The sequence below is a fragment of the Genypterus blacodes genome, unplaced genomic scaffold (assembly GCF_046128005.1).
Source record: "Genypterus blacodes isolate CSIRO-AG114 ecotype Tasmania unplaced genomic scaffold, CSIRO-AGI_Gbla_v1 ptg000030l_1, whole genome shotgun sequence".
NCBI classification, from domain to species: Eukaryota; Metazoa; Chordata; class Actinopteri; order Ophidiiformes; family Ophidiidae; genus Genypterus; species Genypterus blacodes.
In genome coordinates, this window is record NW_027466843.1 from 710,172 (window position 1) to 720,510 (window position 10,339).

At 44.9% G+C, this 10,339-nt stretch overlaps 2 protein-coding genes across 3 annotated transcripts; one reads left to right on the forward strand and one right to left on the reverse strand.

Annotated features, from left to right (window-relative positions):
• Positions 1-238: 238 nt before the first annotated feature.
• Positions 239-4,010, reverse strand: prdx2 (peroxiredoxin 2). Its single transcript, XM_076145236.1, has 6 exons — positions 3,934-4,010; positions 2,987-3,107; positions 2,719-2,872; positions 1,574-1,696; positions 833-963; positions 239-599 (listed from the first exon to the last, which is right to left on the reverse strand). The coding sequence occupies exons 2-6, from the start codon at positions 3,087-3,089 to the stop codon at positions 517-519; spliced, it is 594 nt and encodes a 197-aa protein (XP_076001351.1). The 5' UTR covers positions 3,090-3,107; positions 3,934-4,010; the 3' UTR covers positions 239-516.
• A 775-nt stretch (positions 4,011-4,785) lies between these two features.
• Positions 4,786-9,970, forward strand: wiza (WIZ zinc finger a). Of its 2 annotated transcripts, none has more exons than XM_076145748.1 (8): positions 4,786-4,866; positions 5,484-5,898; positions 6,036-6,869; positions 6,963-7,289; positions 7,418-7,644; positions 7,829-8,033; positions 8,118-8,265; positions 8,438-9,970. In XM_076145748.1, the coding sequence occupies exons 2-8, from the start codon at positions 5,715-5,717 to the stop codon at positions 8,604-8,606; spliced, it is 2,094 nt and encodes a 697-aa protein (XP_076001863.1). In that variant the 5' UTR covers positions 4,786-4,866; positions 5,484-5,714; the 3' UTR covers positions 8,607-9,970. The 2 variants fall into 2 exon arrangements, with proteins under 2 accessions (XP_076001863.1, XP_076001864.1); XM_076145749.1 differs by having other exon boundaries at positions 4,819-4,866; positions 5,472-5,898.
• Positions 9,971-10,339: the final 369 nt, after the last annotated feature.

Consider the following 10,339-nt stretch of genomic DNA (forward strand, 5'->3'; position numbering starts at 1 on the left):
ATTTGGCAATACCAGATTGTTATGAGTCAAAACCACAATAATTCCAGTATTAACCAAGACTGAAGACGTATTTCATCCTGAGACAGAGACAGTGGCCAGATCACATACACATACAGATTCACACAGACATGTTCCTTTAGAACATGTCTGTGTGAATAACACGCACATAACACATACAATATAGTCACTGTACTCAGCAGGCACCAATAGCAAGTATAGGGAGAGTCATGGCACCACCTAGAGGTTCAAAGTAAGTTGTTTTAATAGTGTTGGTACAATGGATCAATACTGACAGCGAAAACCTACAATATTTTCTGAAAAAGAAACAAAACAATGATACTTTCAGTGCTCGAGACTATGAGGCTGTCGAACAGGTAGCAAACTGGATGAGCAAAGAGAAGATTTACCCTTAAGAAACACTTTAAATCGCTTGTTCAAGAAGGCTGGACGCTATGAGAAACTGCTTCACAGGGGAACTGAACGCAAGTGCTATGGTTAGAACTCGGTCAACACTTTTTACTGCTTGGAGAAGAAGGTTTTACTCTTCTGCACATCCGGGACAATGGTGTCCTTTCCTGGTTTCCATCCAGCGGGGCACACTGTTCAGACACAGAGAGGAGACAAAGTCCGCCATCAGACAGTCAAGATAGCTGGAGGACACAGTCCACATGGAAATACCCAGCAGGGTAAACTAACAAACAGGGTCATGAGTACAAAGGGACGAGAAAGAGTAGGAAACTCCCATCTGAATAGAGTTCAATACACATGAAGCTTCAAAGAACTTGGATTAGCTGGTATCAGAGCAAAGGAGACGTGTCGTAAATTCACTCACCTTCTCCGTGTTTATCAGTGAACTGGAAGGCCTGGACCAGGCGCAGAGTCTCATCCACTGAGCGGCCCACGGGCAAGTCATTGATGGTGATCTGCCTCAAAATGCCCTTGTCGTCAATCACAAACAAACCCCTGCAAGGGAAAAATAATACTGTATGTTTCTGTCTTGTGTGGTAAAGCACACTTGGGTCATTGTGAAGACATAAAGTGGGACACACCGACAACTGTTACCTTGGGTAAATACTGCAGGGTAACAATACATCCTGATAAAACCGGTTCTTCTTGCTTGACCGTGGTTAATAACATATGAAGACAAGCTGCTGTCCTTGTACCATAATGTATGCTCCATCATTGCCAGAGTGAGAGAGATTGAGTTCTCAGATCACATTGACCTTAGAGCACAGCCTCTTGCTTGATCGGTGTGAAACCTCCCAACTAACCCTTTCCCTCTGAAACGTGGTAAAATGGCAGATCAAAGCCCAGACAAGCACTTACACGATTTAAGTGCAGATCTGGATGTCAGAGTAGATCCAGGGATGAATGTTATAATTAGGTTTACCGTGCTTTTCTCCAATTCTGTCATTTTTGTCAAAAGAAGGTTCCTTCTCATGTACGCCAAACGCCATTATTTGTAATTACACATCTAACTGACGTGGTCAAAATGATGCATTTGGCCTGTCAGTTGACACAAGAGGAATCCAGGAAATAAAAGGACTGGACATAACTCGACATGCAGTCTGACCTGAATGCGATGCCATCGTCCTCCTTCAGCACGCCGTAGTCTTTGGAGATGGAATGATTGAGATCTGCCACAAGAGGGATCTTCATGTTCCCCAGACCTCCAGCTTTCCTCTCAGTGTTGATCCTATAGGGAAACAAATCAATAACCAATAAATGAATCATCAACTTGTGCTTATAATCAAACCCCCAATATTAAAACATCACACAATTTACCCACAATTCCACACATTCACGTCATTTGCTTAAGTTTAATGATGAGAGCGTTGCACATTCCGAGTGCATCGCTTATCAAGACGGTGCAGGGAGGCACGGAGGAGATAAACTGCTGTGGGTGTTAGTCAAGATCTGCCAAGTCCCTCCTAAAAGTAACGGTGTTATTTGTACGTTATTTCCGGATACTCACAATACTGATCCATGTCATTCAGTATTAGGCCTTAGTCCTGTCTCAGTTAGATTTTGCAACATAATATAAAAGCACAACCCATCCTTAACCTTAAACATCAACATTTATATATGAAATACTAAATTAATAATTTAAAAAGCCAGGTGAATTAAGGACAATGACAACTTTAAGTTCTTCAGATAGTCCAGCCTCCATCACAGCCATTCCATAATGAAACAATACAAATCACTACAAGAGCACATTATAGTCTTTCCACGTGAAGAACTGCTGAGGTTTTGGACATCATCACGGTCGTCATCTCCAGCAAAATGAATATACCTCAGTGCAAGTTCACTTATAAAAATATATTGCATTACATCTTCATAGACAGTGTGGCGTTTCTGAAAAATAGCTCAAATACAAGCAAATGAACCTAAAGTGGTTCTGCTGGCTCCACTTGTTGTAGCATGCCGTTGCTGTGGAGACCGTGGCGGTGCTGCCTGATGTTTATGGCCCACTGGGGTGCACTTGGGTGTTTGGAGACTTTTTGGATGACTTTAATCCTCATTATAGTGGATCAGATTATAGATTATGACCAAAGTTTATGAAGCCGATACCAATCACATTCAATTATGTTCATGTTATCACTGCTTGTCACAGCAAACAGAATGAATGGAATGAAGTTATTGTGAACTAAATTAAACCCAGTTACAACAACAAGAGATGTCATGTAATGTTTTGTTTTGACTGATAGGAATTCTCACCAGGCCAGATGACTGAAGTGAGAGTCTGTGGAGGCGGCAATGACCTCACAGTTGATGCTGCGAAACTCCTCCGCCCTGTCACTGAAGGCCACGATCTCAGTGGGACACACAAATGTGAAGTCCAGGGGGTAGAAGAAGAAGACCACATACTTTCCTGAAGAGAAAACAAGTTATCAGTTAGACCTGTAATCTAAAAAAAAACCTAACAACATATGAACACTATTGGACAGCAGCATGTAGTCCATCAGGAAAGACAATAGGCCATTACCTTTGTAGTCTGACAGCTGGATGTCCTTGAACTGTCCGTCCACTACAGCTGTGGCTTTGAAGTCTGGGGCAGGCTTGCCGATCTTAGCATTTCCAGCAGACATGATGTTGGCGGTATGTAACTGAGGGGAGAGCAGCAGAGAGCAGAGCTACTAGAACATTCCAAATGCACACAGACCATTACGCGATAAGTTCGGGTGGGCGGAGTCTAAGCCCTTTGGCAGTTAAGTAGAGACACATGAAAACAACTTGTGACATTTGATTTTACGCAACTTATGCAGAGTCATGAACACCTACCCGTGCATACCCTGCATCTCTTTCATAAACTGTCTGGTCAGTTAGGCAAACCCATTTAAAGTCACATGCAAGTCTGGCCCCGGCAGCACAAAACAATGGCCCCATTAACAAGCTTACATAACCAGGAGGACCATAAACCCATAAAGAGGTACATGCCTGAACCTTAAATGAAGTATAACTACCAAATACCGTCCTGCTCCCAACACACCTACGTGGAATTCAAAGAATGTACCGGTATATTACCCGTATGGACTCGAACCGGCGACCCTCCGGTTCCCAATGGACCGAGATTGAGAACCGGAGGACAGTAGCTCAGATTCAATGGATACAAGAATAAAAAAACGACCAAATTGTCGGTGGAAAAACAGCTTTCCCCCACATATCTGGTGATATAATTGGAGCTTTTGTGTCGCATGGAGGCAGGTGGTCTGATTCCGGCATCCTGCGGCTCCGGGACAAAGAAAAGAGGCAGAAAGTGGGCAGCAGCTACACCGCTCCGGCTAGCCTCACGTTAGCTTTACCGGGTTTTTGTTACAAAGTCTCATTTGTCCAAGCGCGGTTACACGTCCATTAGCGTCACTATAAGCCGAGTTGCAAACATAAAGTTGTAGAAATAGATCGAACAGATTTTGACAGACGCATTTTACTCACGTCTTTGAGCAGGAGAAGTAGTCAGAGCGGAGAAGCAGGAGGAGAAAGGCTGCAGGAGGAGGCGGGGCAGTTAATCTCTGCGGAAAAAGAAATAAAACCCTTCAGAATAAAACTGGAGACGAAGCTTCCTGCATGATTAAACAAAAACGATCATCACAAATGTGTTTTTAAGTATTTCAGTAATACTATTTTCAACGGCTCCAATAAATATAGAGGAGTAGTAACAGCACACACCTGTCAAACATTTTAATAGTAACTAATTTTGAAGAGACACAGATTTGCACCTTGTACCAGAAAACGAGTCGGGCCTTCAAAAGGGGGTTTATTTGTTGGGTTTCAGTGAGTGAAGCGTAGCCTTGATAAGGAACTTGCAATTGAACTTTGAACTTTTACTATGTGATAAATCAGATTGGGGTCGAATGAACACGCTATAGGAATTTTATGCACTCCTCGAGAAATAGTTAAATTATTTCTTTTTGTTTAAGAATAGAATAGAATAGAAATAAAATCAAGTTTATATGTACATTTATATGTTATATTTTATGTATTGTCTACTTTGTTCAGCACTAGAATTTGTAAAGTATATTAGCTTTGGCATTGAGTGGATGGATGTAATTTTGTAGACTAATTAATGTATTTCTTAATCCGTGTCTTTGTAATTTTATTTGTTCAGAGCTTATCTATTATTGTATTTATCATCTATCCATTAAACAGTAACGATGGATCAGAAGAATAGTTAAAAGTAACACAAGTACTCGTGATTGTGATTGTAAAAGGCCACTGAGGGGCGTATTATTCTACGCCGACTCCTGAACCTTTTCATTGCAGCTTTTATTTTGACACACTGTCAACAGGACGTTTCGCAGCAGTACTTCCGCTAACAAAGGGTATATGTGAAAGTGGTGTGAAGAGGCTGTCTGCTCAGGATTAGAGGTAAAATAACCTCCATTTACAGAGGATAGCTGCGCTCTGTTTCCCAGTAGACAGCGCGGGATCTCTTGCTACTTCATTTCGCTCTGAAATTCAATGTAATCGGAAGTAGCATCCAGCTAACGTTACCGAGGATGCAGAACAAAACAAAGGGTGGGAGCAGAGATAGCCTGAGTTAGCTCAAGTTAGCTTCAACTTATACATGGTGCTGTAGCTACTCCCACATTTAAATGATTCGTAACGTAGCTATAATCTTCCTCACAAGTACACAGTAGTGTTCAAGTTCTAAGACAAGCATGCAATTACATACATTTTCAAATAATCCACTTTTAACTCAGCACACAGCTGGAGTTTCTCAGTCCTAGCCTCATAAAAACCCGTTTCTTAATTGCTACAAAAACAATGATCCACAGCTGATATGACACCTGAACGCAACATCAGATCCAAAAAAGTGTTCCAACAATCCAAACAATTATACTAATGCAATACATGAGCTATAATTTGATCCATTTTCTCCATTTAAAGTGTTTGATGAATGAGCTGAAACACATAGAGCCTTCAGTTTAGTTTGTTTTTGCACTTATCAGTCTCCGAATTCTCACATTCAGTTTGTCCTCTAGTTGTAATGAAGACGGCCCGTTTGAGCTTCAGCTATTCTTGTATGAGATCTTTGGAGCTCGATCTGACGACCGACAAGGGCCGCCGTCCCCCCACCAGGCCTGCTTGGTGCTACGGGATCTTGGTGCGAAGCGTCTGAAAGCAGCAACACTATCCAAGTTCATCCAACAGAGGGATCACTTCCTCTCCATAACGACTCAGCAGGACTGCCGGGGAGATCCACAGTCGCCGTCATGTCAACCCCGATCAAAATGTCTCCTCAAGGATCTCCCGCTGGCTTGAAAGAGTCGCCATCCTCTCCCTTCCCCTCATCCTCTAGAATAAGCGACGGCAGCAGCACGTCCCCCTCAGAGCATCACCAGTCTGTAACCAAGCCGATATGGGCGCCCCTGGAAACGGATGCCCCCATCACATTAGGTATGACTCATGATGGGCATTGCTGCATGTGTAAAACTGTTTATTGAGATCATTTATAGACGAATAATGTCAAATATTGATATTATAGTTACATTTCTGCTGCTGTTTTTGTTTACGTGTCGTCTTTATTTTTGCAGCCTCACGCGGTGACGACGAGGTTCACGTCTGCCAGCTGTGTGGCTGCTGGTACGAGACGCGCAAGGGTCTGTCCAGTCACGCCCGCGCCCACCTGCGGCAGATTGGAATCCCTGATTGTGACATCAAAGGCGGTCCAATCGAGTTCCTTTACAAGTTCATGAAGGAGCAGGACCTTAAGCCCATTACCAGGCCGGAAGTAGAAGCCATTAACGCACACAGTTCCTCTCGGCCTTCAATGAAAAATCCCTCTGATTTGTCTCCTCCACGCGGGGCCACAGGGTCTCGCTCCTCCACCCCCATTGAGTCGCCCCCGAGCAAACGAGCTCGGGCCTCAGAGGATTGTAGGTGTGTCCTGTGTGGGGAGGTGTTTGAGAACCGCAAAGGCTTGGCGAGCCATTCGCGTTCTCACCTACGTGACTTGGGGGTGACCGATTTGCTGGGGAAAGCCTCTGCCATCGACACTTTGGAGGAGCTGGTCAGCAGCGGCGTGTTACCCGGCGTAAACTCCTTCAAAACAAGAAACGGCTCAGCTGGAGCTCTCTCGTCCCGGGCCTCCTCCTCCCCGGCGCCTCCTCTGTCTCCATCCGCAGCCCCGGTTCCATCCAGATCCCCTTTCCCCTCCCCAGCTCTCTCGGCGAGCCCTACAAAGTGCACTCAGTCTCCTGCCTCGCTTATGAACCGGGCCCCAAAGGCGAAGAAAGGCTTCCGGCTGGCCGTGGACCCCCTCCATCGGAAGCCGAAGCCTGAGCCTGTGGAGATCAACGTGTCTGACTTGTCGCCACAGGGGGGCAGCAGCTCCTCTCTCCATACGGCTCCTGAGCATCTTATTGCAGGTGAAACAAGTTGTTGCATTCATTTACTTGTTTGCTTTGTCTAGATGTGTGTGTGTGTGTGTTTCTCTTAACTCCTCCTCTGCCGCCTCTCAGTCTCATCCACAGATGTTCAGGCCCCACCAACAGTCCTTTGTGACTTCTGCGGCCAGCTGTTTGACACTCGCAAAGCCCTCTCGTGTCACGTGCGCGCCCATCTGCGACAGCTAGGCCTCACCTGGTCCATCAACACTTCACCCATCGACCTCCTCAACCAATACTTGAAGTACGGCGAGAAGGTGAAGACGGACTCCGTGTTCTGTGCAGCTTCAGTTTCAGGCAAAGCCACGACGGCCGCTCAGGGCTCCAAACCCTGCAACTCACCCCTGGATTATTCCCTGAAAGAGCAACCTCTGTCTGGGAAGAGCGGGATCACACAGAACGGTAAAGACGAGCAGTTTGTGTCACTTCACTCACCTCATAACTTTCATTTTACTGAACATCACAAACAGGGAATCTGATCTTTGTTGATTTACAGTAGATTTTTTATCTCCGCGTCCTTTCTTAACCAGTTATTTTAGACACATCCTGCGAGCTTTGCGGGTTTCACTTTGAAAACCGCAAAGCCCTGGCCAGTCATGCGCGGGCTCACCTGCGGCAGCTCGGCGCACACGAATGGAAGATGGAGGGAGGGACAAACTCGCCTATCGAATTCCTCAGCGCCTGGATCCGGAGGGACCCTTCCAAGGTGGCAGAAGTAACCAGACGCTATCGCATGGGAGACCTTTATATCAAGAAGGTTGGATTCTCAGTTGTCACAAAGGAATTCTGGGCCTCTTTTATGCTTATGTTTATGTTTCTTTCTTATATTCTCGTGTACCTGAAGGCATACAAACAAAATAAAAAAGTCTGTGTCTGAGTCACGGCGCGTGTGTGTGTACGACACCCAGTTTGATCTCAAATCTCTAAACATTTTCCTGCAGGCCCACAGGACCACCATCCCTTCTCCCTCGCTGTCCACGGACTCGGACTCTGTTCCTGGCAGCAGCCTGAAGCCTCTGTGGCAGCAGGCTGATCACAGGGCGAGCAGAGAGGACCAGAGCGTCACGCAAGGATCATCCAGAGCGACTCAGGGCCACAACCGCACCAAAACAGCCCGCGGGGACATCGACTCTCGATCTCCGAGGGGTGAGAGATGAAAGACGGTGACAAATCCACTGTTATGGACGTTTTGTTTGTTGTTTTTCTCATTACTAACTGACATATCTGTAGTTTCAGGGCACCACTCATCAAAACATTTAGTGCCTAGGAGGGAGGATTCCCACCAGCCCCGATCTGGAAGCATCCCTGCTATGCTGCCCAAACCCCCACTGACTCCCCTGGTCAAACTTGTGGGCAAAGTCTACTCCCTCAAGTGCAGGTCAGTCCATGGAACATAACGCGGAAGATTCTCAGGACTGTTTTATGACGGAAAACATAATAATGTGATATCCTGAAATATCTGTTTACTCAGCTTAGGTCCAAATAAATCACGAGCAAAAGTCGTTTTTTAATCTAATTTTTCCTTTCCTTTAAAATGTCCTGTTGCTCAGGTTTTGTGAGGAAGTGTTTGAAGGACCTCTGTCCATTCAGGAGAAGTGGATCACACACCTGCAGAAACACATCCTGGATCTGGGCTACAAAGGCAAAGCGTCTCCGCCGGCTGCCCCCGTTGCTGCGACCGTGGCCGCTCCCGCCCTCGTCGATCCAGTGGCCGTCTAACCCACACGCCGGAGGGAAGGAACAATCTCTTTCTGATCCTTTTAAGTGTCTGTCTACACTTTCCCCCCTTTCTGTCCTAAAGAGGGCGCACACGAGCCGCCGGAGTGACACAGCGAGCAGCAGGACGCTCAGTGTGTCCTTGTGTTTGAATGTGATCTGATCTTTTCTGCTAACAATTAAGGCGTCTGTGCCGGTCTCAGGTTGTTTTTGGTCTCAGTGCAGAGACGAACACACTCTTCATCGGGCACTTGGCATTTTTTTTTAAATGTTCATTTTTAATATTACCAAAAAGGGTTTTATTTTTCTGCCAAATGGAAAATATGTTGGAAAACACTAATAGTGACGAGCGAGTCACTGTGACGCCTGGGTAGAAGAAGCTGTGTAGTTAACATTGAACCAGAAACAAGCCCTCATCTTCATCACCATCATCATCACCATCTCCAGCTTAGCACTTAGGGAGAAAGTGTTTCTGTTCCACACCATTTCTTCAGCGATTACTGCTGAGAATGTACAGTTTTATAGCAGCAGCATCTTTTTACAGTTTAAACTGTAACAGTAGAGATGAGATGGTATAGTAAATGTATATAAGGATACATGTTTTTATTTCAAAATGAATACAAATGAGCTGCGTCATCTCCTACGTGAACTCTGCCAAGGTTTTTATCCTCTGTGTTCATCCGTGTCTGATGGTTTGCTGGCTGGTCGGTGTATTAGCAGGATTACTCAGAGCTACGAACGCAGCCAAAGAGGAATCGGTTCAATTTCCGGTGGCAGAATTCTTCAAATGATTTAATACAACAATTTTACCAATGTCTTCAAAGATTTAACACCAAATTGAATGGGAGAAAGAGGGTTTGACGAGGATCTGAATCTGGCAGACAAACAAATGTGTGGATCTGAGAGAAGAAACATGAAATAACCTGTAATGAGTTGAGATGATGCTGATTTAGAAGCATACACGTGTATTTGACATATTGTTAATAGTTACAGATGTAGATCAGTCAGATTTTGTCTTGTCTTGATGGAAATGTCTATACTGCTCATCGAAAAACATTTGTTCACGTTTAAACTTTGGAGGACTGAGGGGGACAAATCAATGCTCCCATGTTTTAGTCAGTTTCTACGGTTGGATGAAACCCTGGGTGGCCCTGTCAGCCGTCAGCTCTAAACAAAGCAGACCAACAAGGATGCAGCCGTCTTTAACGTTTGAATGTGCTCCTTCCATGTTTCAGTTATGAGTTTGCACTATTTCCCCGCATCATCCCAAAGCTTTCTCTGCCCATTCTCATTTTTCCTCTCATCTGAAAATCGTGTCAGTGTATCAGTGTATCAGGAGAATAAACTCTTCAAGCTTTTACACTCCAGCCAACAGGAATGTTAATTCCTCTGTAGGAATTTCTGAGCAGAACTGTGTTGGATGAGAGTCGCCCGTAACTCGCCCGTGGCCAAATTGTATCCACTGGAAATCTGTCTGCTTTCCTCCACAAAGGTGGCCAAATTGTATTCACTGGAAATCTGTCTGCCTTCCTCCACAAAGTCTTTGATCCATTTGCTCCTCATCACTTCTGTTTTGGTGCCTGTACTTTCAACATATTTTCATTGTTTAATCATTCTTGTCAAAACAAGTATAAGTAGTATAATAAGTAAACATGAGCCTAAATGCCTCTTGCCTCTGAGATTCTGAACAAATAACTGCGAAATATCCCCCGTGTAAGTAATCCCATGCTTATGAC